General features: G+C 40.0%; 1 protein-coding gene across 1 annotated transcript in view; it reads right to left on the reverse strand.

The window, feature by feature from the left end:
- Positions 1-441: 441 nt before the first annotated feature.
- The window catches only part of dnah6 (dynein, axonemal, heavy chain 6), a 58,441-nt gene continuing 35,734 nt past the window's right edge, over positions 442-23,148 (reverse strand). Inside the window, exons 54-84 of the mRNA XM_085163073.1 lie at positions 22,271-22,411; positions 21,595-21,837; positions 21,256-21,423; positions 20,893-21,128; positions 20,305-20,449; positions 20,012-20,128; positions 18,859-18,982; positions 18,526-18,722; positions 17,986-18,189; positions 17,593-17,718; positions 17,166-17,330; positions 16,599-16,666; positions 14,036-14,216; positions 13,716-13,895; positions 13,337-13,570; positions 11,504-11,639; positions 11,134-11,291; positions 10,708-10,898; positions 8,989-9,149; positions 8,217-8,305; positions 7,652-7,798; positions 7,386-7,524; positions 5,589-5,708; positions 5,326-5,447; positions 4,900-5,029; positions 4,624-4,751; positions 4,220-4,405; positions 2,579-2,651; positions 2,192-2,343; positions 858-1,080; positions 442-630 (exon numbers count right to left, since the gene is read on the reverse strand). Of these exons, the coding sequence (XP_085019199.1) occupies positions 527-630; positions 858-1,080; positions 2,192-2,343; positions 2,579-2,651; positions 4,220-4,405; positions 4,624-4,751; positions 4,900-5,029; positions 5,326-5,447; positions 5,589-5,708; positions 7,386-7,524; positions 7,652-7,798; positions 8,217-8,305; positions 8,989-9,149; positions 10,708-10,898; positions 11,134-11,291; positions 11,504-11,639; positions 13,337-13,570; positions 13,716-13,895; positions 14,036-14,216; positions 16,599-16,666; positions 17,166-17,330; positions 17,593-17,718; positions 17,986-18,189; positions 18,526-18,722; positions 18,859-18,982; positions 20,012-20,128; positions 20,305-20,449; positions 20,893-21,128; positions 21,256-21,423; positions 21,595-21,837; positions 22,271-22,411 (4,788 nt within the window). The 3' untranslated portion in view covers positions 442-526. The remainder of the gene's footprint in view (positions 631-857; positions 1,081-2,191; positions 2,344-2,578; positions 2,652-4,219; positions 4,406-4,623; positions 4,752-4,899; positions 5,030-5,325; positions 5,448-5,588; positions 5,709-7,385; positions 7,525-7,651; positions 7,799-8,216; positions 8,306-8,988; positions 9,150-10,707; positions 10,899-11,133; positions 11,292-11,503; positions 11,640-13,336; positions 13,571-13,715; positions 13,896-14,035; positions 14,217-16,598; positions 16,667-17,165; positions 17,331-17,592; positions 17,719-17,985; positions 18,190-18,525; positions 18,723-18,858; positions 18,983-20,011; positions 20,129-20,304; positions 20,450-20,892; positions 21,129-21,255; positions 21,424-21,594; positions 21,838-22,270; positions 22,412-23,148) is intronic.

Consider the following 23,148-nt stretch of genomic DNA (forward strand, 5'->3'; position numbering starts at 1 on the left):
GAAGTCCAGTTTCCTGCTTCAAATTTGGGTATATTTGTCTTATTTGTCTAATAAATGCCTAAATAAATAAAAAAATACAAAAAATAGAATTCTTAGTTTTTCTAAAACATTTCTTTTCTTGTTTTCACGAAGCCATCAACTTAAAAAAAATTTCCTTTCACTTTTACAGTTATCCTTCTGTCACTCGTCTCCACCCACTCCACCTTGCCTCTCTTGTTCACCGTGTGCTGCCGTGGACAGTGATGGCTGACACCAGGTATTTAAACTCATCTACCTTTGCTACCTCTGCTTCTTGTGACCTGTTAACTTACATGAAATGAAGCAGTGTAAGGCAGTGTAGTGCTTCCACTGTGAAAATGGGACGTCTCCTTTCTAAAGAGTTTGTTATATAAATAAATGTAGTCAAACACATGTACGAGATGAAGGACGCAGAAACATCAGTTAGGGTGAAATTTTAATTTTAATTTTAAGTTTGTGCAAATGTTTTGGTGCCATTCAAAATTCTGCTTTGTCCTCGAATAAATATTTAATGATTCAACTGGCACAGGAGTGCGGAGGCTTTGGATATCCAGTAGTCGCTGGGTCGCTTGGAGGGAAGCATTACTGTCACCACAAAATTAGTTGAGTGACCTGAAGGGAGAGAGACATGAAAGGTGAGGAAACAATCTGAGCAAACATCCTTTTTCTTTCTTTTTTTTGACATTGTATGTTGGTAACAGGGACGTGCGCTGTATCCCACCAAAACTCCCAGCGATGCCCAAAAACTAGCTCTTGGCCTTATGATAGTATAAAATGTGTCATGACTTTAAATGTAAAAAGGTTTCCAGTGAGTGACTTTGGATGTATCAGGTGTGTACCTGTGGTGGACAGAGTGCCAGCTCTGGCTGAGGTCTTGTACAGAGGAGCGTGGTAGAGGTCAGGCTCTGGGACGTAGTTCTGCTGCGGCTCAAAGTGCACCACCGGCAGCATGGCGTTCATAACCCGAGGCAGCGCATCATCAATCACCATGCCGACATCATCCCAGCGACAGGCATCCATGAACATGCCGTGAACAAGTACACCGTCCTGCGGCTCTGGTAACTGTTTTAACAAGTAACCATATTAAAGGAATTACCTTTTTATTTTACTTTTCCTTTTTACTGACAAACTCTTGAAACAAAGTAAACACAAGACTTTCTTTTTGCAGTTTGTGCCTTTTCAGAAAAAAATGGTGGTTTCTATATTTTTTCACAAACATCAGGCAAACAGCTGCAAAGCTAGAAAATAAAACAAAGAACATGTGGCTTTGCTTTTATCAGATGTATCGAGAGCTTTTTATTCTTTAAGGATTTCATTTTCATGAACAGAGATTTAAAGAAGAGTTGACACGATGTTTGCTGCGGTTGATATTCACTATTTATGACGCTTAAGAGGGCATCAATCTGATATGTCATCAGGAAATAAACTCAGTATTGGTGGCTGTACTGCCCTCCAGATTCACCCCGGAGTCAATTATAACACAACCTACTAAAGAAATCAGTATGTCGTCCAATCAAAAATAATGGATAACAGATTTAATTTGATCATTTAGGATACATTTGCTCTGTGGTGCTAACTTTGAGATCACCAGATCAGATTTAGAGGTTCAGGATAAAGTAATTTCACAAAAACATTAATCAATTAATACAAGAATTAAATACATATATCAAATAGGTCATGATCTCAGGTTCCTACAACTTTCTAATTCACATAAACCATTTCAAATGCTTGCCTAAAAACCAAACAAGCTAGTGGTCATATTAATGATTAAAGGATTTATCTTCAGCCTGCTGGGTTTGTTTTGCTTCCAAGGACTCTAACTGAAATCATGCAAAAACACAATTGATAACATAACTGATTTTGTGTAAAAATGTAAGAAGAACTTTGAATAAAATATTGCACATAAAAACATTAACTGCAGTTAAGTAAGTTAAGTTGAACAAATATAAGGAGCAACAAACTTTAACTGTAGAGAAACCAAACTGATGTAATATTTTAGATTGCATCTTGAGATTGTTGATCTGCTCTTCCACATTAGCTCTCCTGCTATTAGCCAGAAAAATAGCATCTTAAAGTACTGCTAATATTTGAAGGACTGGAGAAAAGAATATTTGAGCCCTTTTTTAAAGCACTACTGAAAGCATAACTAAGAGCACTGCTCCTCTTACAGTACCTCCTCATCCATGTTCAGTTTTGCACCAATGGGAAGAGTGCTTAGAGCCTCACAGACTGCTTCCTCATCCCTGTACGCCGGCACCACGCTGAAGCGGAAATTAAGTTCGTCGATAGGCAAACTGTAACGCCGGGCATGATTCTGCAACACTCCTACAGGCCATCAAAGACACAAGAGCATCGAAACAAGTCACTGTGCTGTTTAGCAAAATCTACCAGTAAACACAAATTTAATTAATAGCTCTCTTTTAAACTTCATTCATTTATTTTTACACTGCATACTTGAAAGAGTAGTCCGAGTGATTATTGTAATCCTCAAGCTCAGCTCTAAAACTGTGCTTTACTGTTGGCATTATTAAAAAACATAGAGCATGTTTCAGTGTGTTACCAGTAAGAAAGCCTTGAGGGAAGAAGAACCCTGAGATCCAAAGTGATTTGGGCTGACCACGTGTGATCCAAGTCTTGCAAGAGAGGAAAAGAGAAGCAGAGATGTAATTAAAATATATGTATCTTTAAATAACGATATCTTTCTTTATGCAGTATCTTCTTCTTTTATTCAATATAGTGCATTACAGGCATCCTGTAAGTCAGGGGTGTCGAACTCCAGGCCTCGAGGGCCGGTGTCCTGCAGGTTTTAGATCTCACCCTGGGTCAACACACCTGAATCAAATGGTTAGTTCATTAGCAGGCATCTGGAGAACTTGGCTGTATCCCAATTCAGGGTCTGCAGCCTTAAAGGCCGCATTTTAAGGCCGATTACGTCACAGCGACGCGACGAAGGCTGTCCCAATTCAAAGGCTGCTCGAAATGCGGCCCTCAAATGCGTCCTTCATTTCCCTGAATTGTAAGGACGTGGCGGTGTTGACTTCGTGGCCCAACATATCCCAGAATGCATAGCGCGGCGGTGGGTGTGGATAATTTTGCCGAAAAAAACGGCGGATTAGGAGCGCCCGAAGAGTAAACTTTAAGTAAGTACTGAATATTATGTCACTTATTTATGTGCAAATGTTTAATAACAAAGAACATTAAAACATTCCTGTTGGCCACATGTCGGCAAAGTCATGTGACATTAGTGACGTTTGTACTAACTTGGTTTTAAAGCCTTTACTTTAAAATATACGCCATTCAATAGCTGAGCTTAATCTTACAGAGAATGATCAAAGCTCATGTAGAAACAAATGAACAAATGAACAAAAGATTTTCTCCTTCATTTCTGTCAAACAAAGCTGTATGAAACGTTTCCAGCTGTTAGTATCATGGTTGCTAGGCAACCTGGGCAGGCAACGGAGGCTAGACCGTCCCATTTCAGAAGCCTTGCACTTCCGGCCTTAGCGGTCTTTAAGTACGCGGCCCTTGAGGATCGTTGAGGCTGCAGACCCTGAATTGGGATACAGCCCTTCAAGACATGTTGAGGAGGTAATTTAGCCATTTGAATCAGCTGTGTTGGATCAAGGACACATCTAAAACCTGCAGGACACCGGCCCTCTAGGCCTGGAGTTCGACACCTGTGCTGTAGGTGACCCAGTGAATCAGTTTACATTGGATTTTGTTTCCTAAGATAATCAGCATGTGGAGTGTGACTCAGTGTTTATCCACTGCTGTATAAACTAACAGGACTTTACCCTGTTTGTGCTTGTTTAAGTGAATTATAGTGACTGTACGATACATGTTCAGAGCAGACTTAAGGAAGAGCAGCTTAAATCAGAGAAGATGGACCAAACACTAAACCAGGATGTGCAGGGAGGCAGAAAGACGAACTCAGAATGTGTTATTACAGTTTTCCAACCTAATGAGATAACACACAAATCAAATGTATGCAAAAGTACATATGCATGCACACAGACACATACACACATGCACACACCCAAACCAATAAAATACAGCCAATATCCCAGACCTGAGCTAGAAAAAGACTTCTATTCTAATCCAATGTATGTTAGCTTTATAAAGACACATTTCACACAAACTTCTATAATTCCTCTGGACTGAACTTGAAAACGTGTGTTTTTGTTAATATCTGTATGCAAACCTGGATAAAGGACGTTCTGAGAGTCAAGTCTCTGACCCAAGAAGACAGCGGTTTGAGGGAAGGGTAGGCAGAGTTTGCCCAGTGCTTGGGGACCTGGTCGTTCAGAAAGCTTCTGTAGATTAGGTCCATTTCCTCTGACATCACAACAAGACCTGCTATTGCCTTTTGCAGAGTGATAAGAGACATCTACGAAAAAGAAAGTGAGATTAACATCACAGTAACGACAGATTCCGAAAAATGTTATTTCTGAAACTAAACAGAACGCATATTTTTGATTGTTTAGGTTTTTTTTCTATTTGAATGTTTCTCTAAGATCAAGTAAATAAACTACAATCCAAAGAAAACAACTCCTGAAGTGGTCATGAGATGATCTCCGCCAATTAAATGTGTGGTTTTTACGTCACCCTGAGAACTTTAAGCAAGTTGTTGAATCGGTCTGCTTCTTGGACCAAAACAGTTGTGAGGGAGTTCAGGTGCCCGTTGGTGTCTTTGATAAACAGTGTGTCAATTGCTTCATCCATGTCCAGTCGCTCTGCACTCCAAAAGAAAGACAAGTTCACAAAGAGACGAAAGACAACACAAACCAATGAAAACATGGGGAAAAGAGTGAGTGTAATAATGCAAAGTCTCAGCAGTAACTGAGATCTATGTGCAGGTGAATCTATGTGGGGTCAGCGTACCGGGCAGTTTGGCTAGAATCAGTTCGGCGAGGTCGCAGACTATGTCATCGTTACTCTTAGCTCCATGTTGTGCTGAAGAACGAGGATTAACATCCAGTATGGTATTGATCAGAGTTATAGTTTCTTGACGCTGCAGAGGCAAACACACACACACACACACACACACTCATGTATTGATATTTTATCATAGCACTCCCAAAGCTCATAAACTGCATGAGAAACATAAGTTTAAATCACTAAAAGGACCACAAGCCATTTCTTATAATTGCTGCTAAGTGAAAAATGTAACAGATTTTGAAAAACTACGTATAAATAAGAAATTGCACAGTCATTTATATTTAAGAGAACAACTGGCAGTCTGTTATAAAATAGAGGTAGAGACATTTGCTTGTAATGTACTGGTATTGTTACAGTATTGTTCCTCACCTGAAAAGCCAAGTTGGCATTCTCATGCATACCAAAGACCTCAGGATCATCAATGATCGGAAGATTCTCAATATACTTCTTATATTGTTCGAGTTCATCTGACTCTGGAGCGTAGTAAACACCTTACAGGGAGAAAACCATTAACTGAGATATATAGCATGTGAGCGTTCACTGTGCATACGCGCGTGTAAATACACATGTACACACACACAAACACACACACACACACACATACATACAAAAGAGGGCAGAAAGAACAATACCTGAGGGGGAGTAGGTGTAGCCAGGCTGCAGAGTTTCTGGAGAAAAAAAGCCTTTGAGGATTGTCCTTAGGCACCGTTGGTCCCAGGCATCCGTCACTCTCCCTCCATACGTGATCTCACCTGAAGAGAAAAAAAACACAGTAGGATTTGAGATATTTCATGGCTTTCTTTGTTTATGAATGCAGGAGATATTGCTTTTAAAGACCAGACCCTCTTCTAGTTTCAGTTAATCAAAATTTCACTCAGAATCAGAAAAATAAAAAAGTTATGGAAAAAACAGCAACAACTTTAAACTAAATAATATGCATATAGTATATTTACACAGATATGTGTAATACCCGTTCTTATACAGATCATTTTGAAAGAAGTTGGATCCAGGTCATTCAATTTAAGATGAAATACTAAAAAGAGAAATCTATTACAGAACAGAAAACACAGGGGGAAAAAAATCGGCCCTTTTTCTTTTATATAAAGCTGAATGGTCTGAAGCAGGATCGGCAACCTGCGGCTCCGGAGCTCTTTAGTCGTTATATTGCGGCTCTGCATGGTTTGGAAAAATAAATTATAAGTATTTAACTGAAGTGAATTTTATTTGAGGTAGTTCTTTTTTAAAACTTGTAGTTCTAAATTGGACGATTATTGTAATCTTGAATAATAAAAATAAAGTTATATTTTATTATTTTTCGTCGCTCAAAATAAGCGTCACACTTGTGGAAGCCGGTATACCCGCTGAAACGACGTGCATTTACCGAGACTTTCAGCCCCAGGTAGGCCAAGTATGGAGAAATGTAAGAAAAGAAAAGGAGCAGCTATACTCCACCATGAACTATGTTAAAAACAAACACCGCTCACACCTCACAGACGACAGCTTACAGTCCTGCGTAAAGATGAAAGTGACTTCGTACAGCCCCGATCGTACAGCAGACGCTGTGCGCAGAGGTTCAGGAGCAGAAGTCCGATTCTAAACACATCACGGCAGAACCCACGATGTTTACATGAACATGCTCTTCAGCATCTCTTTATTGACCACTTTTCACACACACAGCCGGCTGTAGCTTTCCAGCTCACAGCCCGACACATACAAACAACAACACAACAGCAGAGAGAGCAAGCCGGTGAGGCGTGATTGCAGATGCCACTCTTTAGGAGCATAGTGTTTTTTTTCCAATTATTTTTTTTAAAATTCTGGTCAAGGCTCCGCTACACTCCGAAACCCAGAAGGCGATATAAGGATGACGGCTCACTGTTTTTGTTTGCTACATAGATAATTTAAGTTCAGCTTTTTAATTCATTTTAAAGACACCTTCAACTGGTTGACTTTCTTTTTAGTTATTATTTTTTAAGGGTTGACAATGTGTTCATTACATAAATAAAATTTAATTTTCTCCATAGCACTTCATGGATTTCATAAGCAACACACTATAGTTGTTTATACAAAGCATTAAGGTAAAAAACAACAACAATATACACGGTGTTATCTTCATTTTAGATGTCAAAAAGTATTTGCGGCTCCCAGTGTTTCCTTTTCCAAGAAACCAGGTCCAAATGGCTCTTTGGGTGTTTAAGGTTATTCTTCCCACACTTTTATTTTTATGAAACAGCTGCATGTTTAGGTTCAAGGACATGCAATCATGTTTGTTTTGTGAAAAGGCTTTCTATTAATAGAAAATGTCAAAATACAAATAAGACATGCATTACATATGGAAAATAAGATGCTACACAAACAGTCCCTAACTTATTACCTTGTTGAATTTAGATACAAGAACATGCAACTTTCTGTTGATATTTGCTTCCTACCAGTGATGTAGACCAGAGCATCCCAAGGGATGGCGCCATCTTTGCAGTACAGGTTGAGGTTGAGCAGAGCACATTCTCTGTCACTGTCATTGAATTCGTAGGGGATGTTCCAGCCCAGGGGACCAAACTTCTTCCGCTCCTAAACACGAGACACACAGGCAGAGAAGTATTGCACGACCACACACGAAGTAAAACACATCCAAGAAAACAAAGTAATAATGATGAGGCACTTTACATGTAAAATACTGAGAAAGAGTGTATGTAACCTGGATGATTGCATGGAAAAAGCAGATTCCAAAGACAATCTTCCTCCACTGGCGTCCCAAAACGTGGTGTTCAAAGAAACCGCTGGTGATCTCTGTGAAGGCTCGTCGCATGTTGGCTCGCAGGCCTTTAGGAGGCTCGTTAGTCACCTGGCAATGACATCACAGAGACCTACTGAGAAGACTACCAGTAATCCTGAAAACCTTTTGGTTCAGCGTCTCCTCCTTGTTGTTCAGGCTGTCTTCAAGTGCACATACAATCCCAACGACTCTTCGAGGTAACCAGTGTACCGTGTGACTCACTCTTCAAATTATCAGGTCATGGTCATGATGACGATAAATCAAGTCAAAGATTTCGACCCATATTTATGAAGGCAGTGCTTAACTAATGTAACGTTTATGCCACAGTTACCCTAAATAAACAGTACTCGTAATTACCAAAGTCATTTTTATGTTTCACTCATGTTCAATCCACCAGTATAGACAAGTTCTTTTTTAAAAACAGTATTTTCAATCATCTATAGCTTTATTATATAGTATTACAGTGTTTGGGTCTCTGTGTGACTACCTTAACGGAGTTCTGGAGCACTGTAACAGGAAATACTTTGGTCGGCATGGAACTGAGAAACAAACGGAAGTTCTCGTGGACTGATGTGTCTGCAGAGAAACAGATAAGAAAATTATTTGCATATTCATGAAAAGAAAAGGCCTTAAAGGATACTTGTAAAAAGGTCCTGCAGTATTTTTATCAATAATACAAACACCAAAGCATACAATATCACAGTTTACTCATTTCTGTTTCTCAGAGATTAGAAATGCACGTGTAAATTACAAATGATGTCTAATGACATTAGAAATATGAAGGAACTTGTTTAGATGTGTCCCTGAGCATTGCTGCTAACAACGTTCATCCCTTTATGACCACAGCGTACCCATTATCTAGTGGCTATAATGCAATCAACAAATCTGCAACAACTGTGTGACACTATTGTGTTAATGTGGAGCAAAACCTCTGAGGAATGCTTTAAGCATTGTTGAGTCTGCACAATGAAGAACTAAAGTACGTTTTCTTGAAGGTCAAATGGGTTCCAACTGAGTACTAGCAAACTGAAACTAAACTGCAGCCCAGCATCTCTTTCTTGGGTATCCCCATCCATAAACACTAAAATTACTACCACTGGGATTTCCCAGTTTGAAGCAAATGTTGTAATTATTCTAATTTAATACTATTTTTTCATACAACCCTCATAAGCCTTAACTAATAAAAAAATATGTCATCAAATGTTAGCACAGAAGGCTGAAATAAACAGAAACTTTTGAGCTCAATTTAAAAATAGTACCAGGCTCAGTGAAGGTCTTAATGAGCTCCTCCATGGCTAACATCCAAGACACAGCCAGATGGCAGTTCTGCAAGAAGACCCAGTTGCCATTCGTCAGCGCTGAACGGATCATCTTCTCTGCTATAGGTCCCTGGCCTTGCCCCAGTGAGATAGCCTCGACCCTGAAAAACACAGAAAAATCACCATTTTGATGCCTTTATAAACTTTATTCATTCATTTGTAACAACCTGTCTAGTCCAGGATCACAAGGACAACAGTTTAGACAGAGGTGCCCAGACCTCCCTCTTCCCAGCCACTACCCCAGCACTTCCAAGCAGATATCGAAGTGAAATACTGGTTTGGGAACATGTCTTCTGGATATGACCCAGCACGACCTTTGGACATGCCCTTCGTGTAAGAGGTGTCCAGAAGGCCTCCTGGATGTGGATGAGTAGTGGCTCTACTCTGAGCCCCTCCCAAACTCCTCATCCTATGTCTGAGACTGAGCTTAGACACCCTTTATAAGACAGCTCATTTCCACTGCTTGTATCTGTAGTCTTAAACTTGAACTTGTTCATTTGAGGAAGCAACTCATTCTCAAACTGAAGAGGACAATCCACCCTTTTCTGGCAGAGAACCACATGGCTGAACTGTCCCAGTGCAAGTTGCAGATTATTGCTTGGTGCAGTCAAATTGCTAGTCAAACCTCGGATGCAGGAGGAACAATGCGGTTTTCGTCCTGGTCGCGGAACACTGGACCAGCTCTTCATCCTCTCGAGGATACTTGAGGGTGCATGGGAATTTTCCCAACCAGTCTACATGTGTTTTGTGGACTTGGAGAAGGCATTCGACCGTGTCCTTCGGGGTGTCCTGTGGGAGGTGTTGCGGGAGTATGGGGTGTCTGGCCCATTGCTACGGGCCATTCGATCCCTATACAACCGTTGCAAGAGCTTGGTTCGCATTGCCGGCAATAAGTCGGACTCGTTCCCGGTGGGTGATGGGCTCCGCCAGGGCTGCCCTTTGTCACCGATTCTGTTCATAATTTTTATGGACAGGATTTCTAGGCGCAGCCAAGTGGCGGAGGGCTTTCGCTTTGGTGGCCTCAGGATCTCATCTCTGATTTTTGCGGATGATGTGGTTCTGTTGGCTTCATCAGGTGAGGGCCTCCAGCTCGCACTGGAGCGGTTCGCAGCCGAGTGTGAAGCAGCGGGAATGAGGATCAGCACCTCCAAATCTGAGGCCATGGTTCTCAGCGGGAAAAGGGTGGAGTGCCCACTCCGGGTCGGGGATGAGTTCCTGCCCCAAGTGGAGGAGTTCAAGTATCTCGGGGTCTTGTTCGCGAGTGATGGGAGAAGGGAGCCGGAGATCGACAGACGGATTGGTGCTGTGGCTGCATTGATGCGGACGCTGCACCGGTCCGTCGTGGTGAAGAGAGAGCTGAGTGTAAAAGCGAAGCTCTCAATTTACCGATCGATCTACGTCCCTACCCTCACCTATGGCCACGAGCTGCGGGTAGTGACCGAAAGAACGAGATCTCGGATACAAGTGGCGGAAATGAGCTTCCTCCGAAGGGTGGCTGGCCTCTCCCTTAGAGATAGGGTGAGAAGTTCGGCCATCCGGGAGGGGCTGTATACCAGCTATATATGTCTATATCTCAGATGTCACAGCCTGGTGAACAAAACAAAGACATTTTTGCGAGCCATGTTGGAGGGACCTCTCTAACCATTTTTTCTCCCTTACCTGTCGAGACAGCCTCTCTCATTTGCAAAGCGCTGGAAGGCACCCATTGGGTCAGAACCTGTGCTGAGGATGAAGATCAATGGGGTGGTAGGGGACATGTCATTATAGAGATTAGCCAGGTCAACTGGAGGGTTTTCCACAAACTCCTTCCCCAGGTTGACAATCACAAACTCAGTTGCTGCAAAAACCACCTGGATGGAAAAAGAGGATATACGTCACAGAAAAGCTGGGAAAAATTGACCAAGCTTTGGTGGTGATGGGAAAGCTCCGCGGAGAGCTATAAACCCATGTCATTTATTTTTTTTTACTGAGATCCTTTCTTTAATACTGACAAAAGTTACACTTTTTAAAAATGATCCTCTTCACCTGGAAAACAATCATGAAAACCTCAGTAAATATCTTTCCCCGGACTTCATCCAGGCTCACCTTCTCTTCCATGAAGCTCTTGATAAGAACTAGTTTCTGGAAAGATCCCAATCGCTCATTCCAGTAGCCTTTCATCTCCTTTTTGGACTCCTCGAGAGAAGGCAACTCTGACACATAGCCTTTCCATTTTTCTGGATTTAAAGATGCTTCAAAATGCCCTATAAGAGAAAAGGAATTCTATGGAATCAGACATAGGATTTGTACATAGTTTGGTAAGTTAATGATAAGAATGATTAGAACATCTCTTTATAAAAATGAAAAATGACAGAGTGTATGTAGGTCAAACATTCTAGTTTTATATTCAAAAGTAACATGCTGACATATACAGATCCTTATCAGCTCAACAACAATAACAATGGGGATAGGGTACCTAGCTTAATATGGATATGGGTTCTAGTGATTTCTTTGGAGATGCCCTTGAAGCAAGGCAGTGTGCCCTCCAGCTCACAACATGTCTGCCAGTAAAAATCACTTAGCCATGGCACATCTGGTCGCTCTGGATACTCCTGGAAGATGCAGAAAAAGAAAAGTTTATGCCCACAAATTTAGTAGACATGTTGTTATCGACTGGTGTAAGTAAAGAGAAAGTTAACTAGAATTATAAAAGAGTGAGGGGATGATGACAAATGGTTTCTATGACAAGCAGCTTTAAAAAGTAAAAATGACACTTTAATCTGAAATACTTGGGATCACTAAAAAAGTTCTTGTTTGAAACACCAACTACGATTACACCTGCAGGCACTCCACTAGTCAGATGTATTCAGTGTTTACTCAGATTAACAGCTTTCAGATATTTGGGTGATGAGTCTGAAAATCCGCTTCTATACACCTGTGTAAATATTTCATTAAAATCCCTTATACTTAATGATTCGATTAATCATTACTCCTTTTTAGCATATTCAATCAAACTACTATTATTTTATTTTGGTTTTTAAAAAGCTTGCTTTTTGTCAGAAACACACATTTCCCTGTTACTCCAAACCTTTGAGCAGTACATGCTAAGAGGCAATAAACGGGAGACCTAAAACAGAGGTGTAGGAGAAAGAAGAACAGAACTAGCATGAGGACTGTGACTGCTAACAATAGAGGTGGGAATCACCATACATCCCACGATCCGATATTATCACAATACTTAACGCACGATACGATATTATTGCAATTTTTAAAAATATTTTGCGATATTCAGATTCTGTACATAAAGGTAAACTTTATCAATATTCATTTTATCTAATATCAAAGTCTCACACTCAGTCTTTCTCTCATTTCAGTTTTATTGTTGACAAACTGAACGGTTTGTATTACAGTCTAGTCCAACTTAACTGAATCAACCATCTGGTACAATTACAGCTATTCTGAACTATGCAGTTTATGAAAACTATGCAGCCCCTTCAGCAACTGAAGAATTTGAAAGTAAATTAAACCAAAATATAATTTTACATTAAATAAAGTTTTAAACTTAATTAAAATAAAACATGTCTTAAATTAAAATAAGTAAACTGTCATGTTTATTGCTGCCAAAAAAAAGTTAAACACATTTGGACAGTGAAGGAATGTCAGGATTCTTGCTCAGAAAAAGGATCAACATGCTCTGAAGTCAGAGCACAAAAACCTTTTTTGTAACAAAATATCTATTTCTGCTGTCCCTGTATCGATACATTATTAGCAAACAAAATATCACCATACTACACAGTATCGATTTTTTCCCCACCCCTAGCTAACAATCAGTGCCTCCAGTCTAGTGGCATAAAAAACAAATGATGGGTTAACACCATCACTATATACTCCTTTAAGCTCCTAATACCTGCACTCTTCCACAGCATGCATTTTTTTTATTTCTCTTTGATATTTGGGCTGATTGGGACCCGATAAATGTCAAAACAAAGAATTGCCAGATTTATTTTTCCACCGAATTTTTGTTTCTAAGAAAAATGAGAGCCACGTATGAGGATATTCATATAAAATGTCGATAGAACAGTAGCAGTATAATGTCCTCGTAAGTGGATATCAGGCCCTTGTAGAGCAAAATTGAGTATTTTGGTCTAAATAACCCAAAATGTGATGTCCACATATGTGGACGCCAGGTCCTAGGAGGTTATAAAAAAACATGAGCACAATCATAGGAAATCTTTTTTTTTTAGTTAATTATTTTATTCATTATTGCTTTTATCAAGCTGAACTTCTATGGCTGGATTTCCCACCTCACCTTTTTCAGTGAAGAAGCTCCTTTTAGGAAGCGCCACCATTCCCCATCAGAGATCTCGCCACGCTGCCTCATGATTTCTACGCACAACACAAAGCTGTAGATAAGCTTGTGTTGCTCGAAGAGTCCACGTGACACATTAATGTAGGAGTTTAGCAAGATTTGATTCAGGAGGATCTGAAGGCGCTCTTCTAGCACAGTACTCTGCTCTGATGTCTCGATGGTGGAATTAAAGAGCTGAAGATGAAGGAAGAAATAAACAAAAAAGAGAGAAAAAAAGAAAATAATTACTTTAAATGGGTACTTACACATTTTCATTAAACATTCCTGTACAAGTAGCTTTGTAAATTTGAGAGTAAAGCCCAGCTCTTTTTTCCCTCACCTGTTTAAAGTACTTGAGTGAGAACTGGTACATAGGATCGATCTCCGACAGACTGGCAATGACAAAGTACAAAACAGATCCTCGAGTGGCCACAGGCCTGTAGCGCTCCCTCGCAGAGTTTATCATCAGCTCAGTTGCTTCTGCCTCTTCCAGACGGTGCTTTATGGCCTCTGAAGTCACCTGGAGACAAGAGGATGCAAAAACTCATGGAAACAAACAGGATGAACATCAGAAAAACAGGAAAGGTTAAAAAAAAGGTCATTGCAGGTAATGTTAAATTCAACAACCACAACTCCATATCCATATAGCCTAATCCCTACCTTTGACTCCTGGAGAGTCTGAACTAGCTCCTCGTTGTCAAGTATATTCCCCTTAGAGGTAAAGAGAAGCTTAAGAATGCGGTCTTCAATAGCTTTCAGCTGGCTGCGGTCAGCGTTGATGCGCACAATCAGCTCGTTCCTCTGTTCCTCAAGATGCGGACTCTCAAGACGCACCACATCACTTAAAACAGATTGAAAAAAGATTGAATCAAGAGATTCCAGAGGTCATTATCAGAAAGGGGGAAAAGGATACATACAATTAGGATATACGATTAACTGGTACAAACGAGAGGTCACACATTACTCCAGTTTTGGCTTCTCTTCGTTGGTTGCCTGTAAATTTTAGGGTTCATTTTAAAATTTTAGTTGTAACTTTTAGAGCTCTGCACGGTGAAGCTCCCCAGTATATCTCTGACCTGTTGAAACCTCATGCTTCATCCCGAGCACTTAGGTGTTCAGGTCAGAGGCTACTGGTGGTCCCACGTACTAGATTTAAAACACGTGGGGATCGGGCTTTTCAGGCACCGAGGCTGTGGAACTCCCTGCCGTTGTCTTTACGCTGTCTAGACTCTACTGACTCCTTTAAAAAGCAGCTGAAGACATTTTTATACAAACAGGCTTTTAATTAATTTTAACTTGTATGTCTGATCTTATTGTAAAGCACTTTGTGATTTTTATCTGTGAAATGTGCTATATAAATAAATTTTACTTACTTACTTACTTACTAGGATACATAAAATGATGTGCAGTATTTCTATCCATTTTTTAAAAATGTAGATGGCTTTGTAAATTCTTGTTACTAGAGATAAACGAGACCACTTTTTTATGTCCGATTCCGATATCATAAATTTGGATATCTGCCGATACCAATATGAATCTGATATAGCGTTTTTTTAATCAACAAAACTGTTTTTTAAATAAATATCTTGCTGCATTTTGCATAAGTTCATACTCAAGTTTTAAAAAACAACACACTAAAACTATTCTGTTATACTTGTATGCAAAAAATACACTGCACCCAAAATATTTTATAGTTCAGCAACACTGATCAATCCAATAAACTTGAACCTGCACCATCCTTCCTATTCTGGTATTTTAAAGAGTCCTTAGCAGAAATATTAAACAACCTAACTAATAGGGTTGCAAACTCCTAACAAAAATCTCCCAGAACCACCCCCCACCCTCCACCTTGATGCTTAATCGACGTAATCAACTTTAATTTAATGCACCTGTAAAACAAATGCATAGAAAACAATTATGTTTCTACAATAATTAAATAGATTCAACATGTTTCTTCAACAGAATTGCAGACTGCACAGATGGTACCTTCCCAAAGGAAAAAGTACTATAGCTTACCAGGGTGTATATTAGACTTAATATTTACTATATACAATAATAGATTTCTATAAATGTAATCAGATGACCACTTTAGTTGTAAGATTCAGATAATTATTTATTAAAAGTTAGTCCTTTTAAATGAAATAACAAAGAAAAGTATTTCTTTGTGCCCCCCTCTCCCTGTTAATGCCCTACCTGGCCCCCTGGCAAAACTTTGCTAGACCCGCCCCTGCACAGTTACCAGCTGTCAGCTTAGAAAAGGATCCTGGTGTTATTTGTCTCTCAGAAACAGTTCATAACTTCCCTTCAACTCATTCATGTCACCTAAAAGGTAAACCTGTTTCTCCATCACCTGTTCAGCTCTGATCATTCAGTAAGGACATCTCCTGGTTTCATCTACAAGTTTCCCTCTCACCACATATCCAAACCAATATCATGACCAGCAGCTTTACAGCTGTGGCTCCAGCAAACATCAACTGATACTAGAAAGTAATATTAAATAAATTCTAACAACAGCTAATTAATCTTAAACGTGCTGCTGTTGTTTATCCTCTCTCTGGCACAAAGTGGGCGATAAACAAACAAGAAAGGCAGGATTTGCGACAGAAAAGCCGACCAGCTGATCATTGATCAGTTTCATGTTTGAAGTAGCAACAGGAAGGGGAATGAGAGAAGAAGAATCAGCTTTGCAGCAAGGACAGAATAACTCCAGCTTTGTGTCTTTTTTTCATTCTAGCTTAAGTACGGGACAAATTGCTTCCTTTTGGAACTCCGATGGCCAGTCCAGCTGTGGCTCCATGTTAAGCTTAACGTGGGAATACTATGCAAACATTCAGGGATGAACTTACACACTTGCTTTACTTCTCTGGGATAGTTTTCGCCGAGATAACATGCCGCGGTTTGAAAGCATGTAGCGAGGCTCCACATGCTGCACCAGACCGCCGACAGGTCCTGCAGACAACAGCTGCTCTATCACGTAACACATACTACTCCGATGCGCCGAGCTGGGTTACGCCAAGTTGCGCGTTTGTGAGGTGATCTTTTGTGCGTTTGCGCATTTGTGAATCCGATACTTCGGATCGGATTACATTTTTTATTTCTCTCCGATATCCGATCCAGTAATTTAGGTCAGTATGGGACCGATATGTAATATTGTATCGGTCCATCTCTACTTGTTACATAGTTGAAATGCAATAGCTTTTTTCATGTGTGTGCATGTATTTACCTGAGAAGTTGGTCTTCTAAGCCAGATTTAGTGACAGTGAAGTTGATAATTGTAACTTTGATGCAAACCTTAAAAGGTGGAAACAGAAACTCATTAAATCACAATGAAACCTTGAACTACTTTGCTGGTCTCAATGATCGTCTTTGTGGTTTTAATTCAGGATTCTTTGGAGTCCATGTCTCTCTTTAATAATGTCTGTGATGTATGCATGCACTGTTGGCTTGAACTAATGAGAGAGTACATGACTGCATTTAGTGTGAGCCCATTCTCACACTAAATGTCCTGGGGCAGACTGTAGCCACATTCTGCCCCAGGGCAGCTGTGGCTACAACTGTCGCTGCCTCCACCAGTGTGTGAATGTGAGAGTGAATGAATAGTGGAATTGTAAAGCGCTTTGGGTGCCTAGAAAAGCGCTATATAAATGCAATCCATTATTATTATTATTATTCTCCTGGACTGTTCAGCTATAAGGTTTTGCTGGTTGACATATGACTGCATCTCTTTACAGTATCTTCTTTGTACACATATAGTATAAGTAGGTCTGAGTAGGTGTGCTGCTGTCCTTACCTCTGGCAGGTAATGTGGGTTGGCCATCTTTGTGGTCATATAGAACCTAAAATTTTTGTCATAGTCAATATCTGAGTCTCCCAGTCGGATCATTGTTCGGCCGCCAGCCACAAACGTCTGCTTCAACAAGACGGGCTCCAGTGCTGGATCCAGGGTCTCCTTTAACTATACACCCATAAAATACCCAAACAGAGCCATTCACAGTACACATGCTTTTCTTAACTCTTTTATAATGATATCCTGGGACAACGCAAAATTAAAAACACTATTTAATAACAATCTGTCCAATAAAGGTCTTCAACTTATTTAATGTCGCCCAGTGTTAGCCCACATTAAAAAATACACAATTACAATACAACATTTGACCACAAATTGTCTTTTTTATGATTAAGTCTGTTTTACAGTCACATGAGTGGTGCAATCCTACCTCCTCTAGCAGAACAGGGACGCCCATGCTTATGGCATTCTCTAGGGTACGAAGGAAGCCAGAGTCCGTTAGCTTGATCACCTTTAGACCATTTTTAGCCTCCTTGGAGCGGATCCATCGGTTAGCCTGAGAATGAAAGAAATAATCCTTAATCCCTAATGTGATGAAGATGACTTCTTTAAAAAATTTGTAAGGTCGAATTTAAACTTATTTATCCTTGCTATGCAGCTGTATACCACTATTTTCAAAATCAAAATTAGTTTTAAAATGAAGGTTCTCGTGTAATAAATGTGTGAAATGAATATTAATGACTTGGGATTATACAGATAATTGAGAAGTAAAAAATAACCCATTTCATTCATAAAGTAATCAGTGTTAGAATTATCGGCCCACCTGATCCTGTGGGTCGATCATAAGAGGCCACCGGTGGCCCTCAGTCACCAGGATGCCATTCTCTGTAGAAACAGTGTCACGAGGCAAACCTTCTGCATTCCACTGGCGGATGACATATTGATCACCAAGAATGTTAATCAGGCTAAAAGTGGAACTGATTGGGATGTTCAGGTTCTGGCACTGCGTTATCCACTGGTCAATTAGCTGGTGAGAGGGAAACAGAGCGCACACAAGCACAACAACTCAGGTTGTATCCTCCAGAGTTTCTACTGTTTTCCTCATTTCATCCCTTATTATTACATGTTATTTCCTGTCTTATAATAAAAACAAACAAAGTGTAAGGCCATTACGATAGTGGGGATTGCGTGTGACTGAGCACAATAGCAGTAATGAGAAAACTGGGCCCAGCTTTTGTTTGTCTTATGTAGTGTCCTATTTTCTACTGATTTTCAAAAATTAGACTAAACTCATACTAAAGGCACAAGCTGCTAATTCTTTGTTAGAGCAGCCTGTGAAACCTTAAAAAGCACCTGTACCTACCAGCTGTCTGTAGTGGGAAGTAAATGCGCCATAATATGCCACACAAGCAGCTGCAATGAAGACATTTCCCACAACATTGATGATCTCTTGCTCGAACAGGGCTACACTTTCTTCCCAGCGTACTTGTTCGTCACCAAGAGCGGACGTTAGCTTCCCTGCCCTGATTAGACGGGCCTGTGTCAGAGCCATCGTATTAACTTTGATGAAAAAGAAAGAGAAAGAATTTTAGCAAGCCAAAGACAGCAAGGTACATCAAACATTTAATAAAAGACAGATGGTAGAACTTATTTCACAGAGTATATTTTATGTTGTACTTTTTGGCACAACTCTCACCCAAATCTTCTTTCTCATTCATGCTGCTATCAAACTGCTCCTGCAGGACCTTGATCTGGTTCTCCACCTCCTGAAGCTTCTTCTGCTTCTCTTTTAGGGTTGCCATGGTCGCATCCAGCTCTTCCTGCACAAATGAGTAAGCACAGATGAAGAGGGAAATGGTAGGGCAATATCATACAGGAATCATTAAAGCAATATTTGTAAGTATTTTATGTGTTGGTCTGGTTTTTATTTCTCATCATTAAGTTTAGTGCACATATGCCAAACCTACATCAGACTTAGTGCTGTAACGTACTCTGGCCAGAATCTTGACTGCTCCTTAAAGCAATAAGCTGCATAGCTCTAGCTACAGTACTACACCATTGTTAAAGCCCATAGAAATCCAGCAATGCGTTTGTCTTGACAATAGCAGTCTCCCGCCTTAAATTTTCTAAAATTCCCCAATAATCTGAAACAGCGAGTGGAATAAAACTCTAATGAGAGCGCTGAAGACCACCACCAACACTTGGCTTTGCAGTGACCCATCTTAGACTGGGTAGCTTACAAACTTCCATTATGTAAACTGTGATTCATGATCCACTAGTGAACAGCGTCAAACTGATCATCTCCTTCTTTAGACCTCATCATTCTATCACGATCTGGTGCATTGGTAACATGTCTGCTAAAGACACTAAGTTGCTTTGTGTTTATATACAGCAGGTAACACAGATGACACTAACTCTTTCTTATCTTTATGAAGAAGAAATAATGTTTAGATCAACATTTTACTTAAATGTCAGCAGTCATAGTCCCACAAATGCAGATATTTTCCTCCTGGTTTAGTGTAACACTATTAACAAACCAAAAAAAAACAAAATATTACAAACTATTTCATATCTTAATTATATTTTCCCCCTTAAGCTGTATGATGTGGCTAAAATTAACACAACACTGAATGATAATGTTAAAACCCTAAATCAGGGCTCCCACAGGACAAACCTGTTATTTCTTTTTACAGGTTGAATCCTTATAATTACTTAGAAACACTTAATAATTTACATTTGAATAAGCCTGTAAGAACATATTTTTCCTTAGTGAGGTAAACCTAGAACATGAATTTATTTCAGCTTCAGCTAACAATGACGGCACACCAACAATGCACTCTGTAACTGACCTGTGCCTTGGCCAGTTTTTCTCTCTTGGGGCCAACCTCTTTGAAGACTCTCGAGTAAAGATCCATAGCTCTGACCCACATGCACATGGACCTGCACGCCCTTGATACCTTTTCCACCTAACAAGAGCGACACAATAAGAAATTAGGCCAAGCAAAAACATACTGAAGCATTTCAGAGTTTCTGATAGGGTTATACTATCTGAAAAACCACATGATACAGTAAGAAGTTGTTATTTTCACTGGCTCTGTTTGTACGTTGACATTTTTTAATCTGTCAAAATATCCAAACTGACCTTTTCAGGTATGAAATTAGGGTCATTGATGTATTTTTGTAGTTTCAGCAGGATCCTAGGTTTGATATTGTCCTTGTCATATTCTGTCAGACGCCTGAGAAAGTTGGGATCGCCCAGTAATTGCTTGGCACTTAGCCAGTCTGGTCTGTTAGGAGAGAAGAAAGTTAGTGAGACACTGTTAACAAATAAGGACTAAAGAAATGTCACGGTTGCTCGATACTTTAGACTGTGACATTAGTTGATCTTTTCAAAGTACTGAAAATTCTTTGGGCAGAGCAGCAAGTGTCAAAATCCTAAAGAGGATATGATGATATTGTGAAGATTTAATTCAGATAAACAATGCAGTAGATCAGTGAATGGTGAAATCTACAAGTTATCTCTGTTTAATGTTAAACGCAAAATACATAAGATTGAAAAAATAGTCCCGGTGAAGTGAAGGAGTGATAAAGTTATTACATTATTGTGATTATAAAGAGTTGCACTTTTAGAAACCATCACCAGTGCAGGATGGATACCTAATAAAAGTGTATCATGTTAAGAAGCTATTTATTTATCTATTATTTTTTTAAGAAAATAGTGCACACTCACTTGCTATCAAGCAAGATGCAGACAGACTCCATGACAGTCATCACTAGGGCTGGGGGTTTAGTGAACACCTTGATCTCAGAGATGTCAGCCTTGTCAAGAGATCTGAGGGCCTGGTTGGCACTCTCTAAAGCTGGCAGAGCCTGATCTAAGTCCCTCTGTGCATCATCTGCAATGGCCTGGGTTTCTTCAGCCTTAACTCGGGCCAGTGCCTCATCTTCTTTTACTACTTTACGCACCTGTGACAAGGAGAATTATTTTAGTTATGCTCATGAAGTAATGACAAAGAGTTACCATGATTTATAATTGAAATATAGGCAACATCAGACACGTTTTTGAAAGTTTTGTGATAAAACACAGACAGACCTCATCAGCCTTCTCTTGATCTACAGCCAATTTCTCCATGAGAGCATCGACATCAGCAGATTTTTGTTTGAGGACTGGCTCCAGAGCAGAAAGGTCCACCTTCATTTTGTCTACAAGCTCATTGGTCTCCAGCAGCTTAGTGACACCATTCTTTACACGATCCCTGGCCTATACAGTAACACGCGCATAAATAATTATCATGTTTGACATAATCAACAGAACTCATGATGCATTGTATGTTGCTAATGTATCTAGCTGCTATTTTTCCTACACAATATCAGGTAACAATTCATCATCAACAACATATGTGAAAAATTGCCCATAATTGTGTTGACATACCAGAACTAACTGCTGTCTCTTGTTGCCAAGCATGCTGAGGTAGAGGTTGATAAGCTCTAGATAGGAGGTAGGTGTGGTGTAGTACCGGCGTCTCAGCTCTAAGTAGAAGCGCTCAGCCATTTCAGTGGCACTAACGTGTATCTCGACACACATCGCAGAGATGTTCTGTTTTAGCTTCTCATTGCCAAAGTCCACATTCTGGAAAAAGGCCTCAGAGACAGAGAGCAGCGCCTCCCGGGGCCACTGAGCACCAGAACGTACAGCGAAAGAGAGGAAAGTGACATAAAGTTAGCAGCGAGGACAACAATTTGTAGCTTTGACCTTTAGCTCCTGTCAACTGAACAGTTATTCAGCAGAGCGCCAGCAGATGGACATAAAACATTTATTTAAAAACAGAAATTGTAAAAAGTTTTTTTTAACTAATAAGTTCAAAAGAAGCTTAAAAAATATAGAAACTACAACTACCATGATGATGATGAAACATTTTTTTCTATAAAAAGAGAGGCTTAAAGCTATAGATTATGAAAAAGAATTCAATCTAAAGGGACAATGGTGTAAAAAAAAGGGTTATATTAGAAATATTTTACACGAACAAGAGTGATTCCATAGACAAGGGTAGTGACGTATATACTGAGTGATTCATATATATCAGTGAAACAGAGTTATAACAGCATACCTGCACAAACCAGTCAATAGTGCAGCAGTTAACCAGTGAAGGAAACATGCGACATCGGGACCTGAAAGCATCGCCCACAGGGCTCATACACAGCACAATGTGTAGTTTTTCTTGAACACGGGAGATGAAAAACTGGAACACCTGAATGGACCATCACAGACACGTAAAAAAGACACACACATAGAAGATCACAACAGGCAAATAGCATCAGCTCTCATGTGTTCTTTCCTTTTGCCTGGGACACTGATTTCAACTGTCTGCTTTTATACAGTCTGTGGAAATTTTAGCCCATAGTGGGAATCTCAGATGCTTTGCTAGGTGTTTATTATCTTCTTTAAACAACTCACAAAGGTCAGGCTTCATCATACCTCTTATATCAGAAATTAATGTTTAATTTCATTTTGTTTATCTTGTTGCAGACCTATGTACTGTCGCTGAAAACACTAAGTGATTAAAGAATGATTTCCTACATTTAAGAAAAGCCACTCGATTCGAAAACAACACTTTTCAGGATATTGTTACGAACTTGCATGTTCATGTGTTTGTTTTGTGCAGGTGATGTATCTTTTTATGTTCATTTAGCTGTGCCAGGGCCCTGCTCCGATTGGTGCGTGGATACACTGCCCCGACGTGACTGGTTCCAGCTGGAGGACCCGCCCATTAAAAGGAGGCTGGAGTGCTACAGCGGGGGAGGTCCTTGCGTTTCTCCTCATGACCCAGCAGTATTCCTGTGGCCAGCAGTATTCCTGTGGCAGCCGCTGGCTGCAGTGCCGCTTAAAAGTTGTGTAAGTGGAGTGGGTAGGGGTGAGCTGCTGTTTCTTTTGATCAGCCGTTTTCTCCTGTTTTGACTTAGTTAAGGAGCTCAGACTTTGTTTTGG

This window comes from Neolamprologus multifasciatus, chromosome 6 (genome assembly GCF_963576455.1).
Source record: "Neolamprologus multifasciatus chromosome 6, fNeoMul1.2, whole genome shotgun sequence".
NCBI classification, from domain to species: Eukaryota; Metazoa; Chordata; class Actinopteri; order Cichliformes; family Cichlidae; genus Neolamprologus; species Neolamprologus multifasciatus.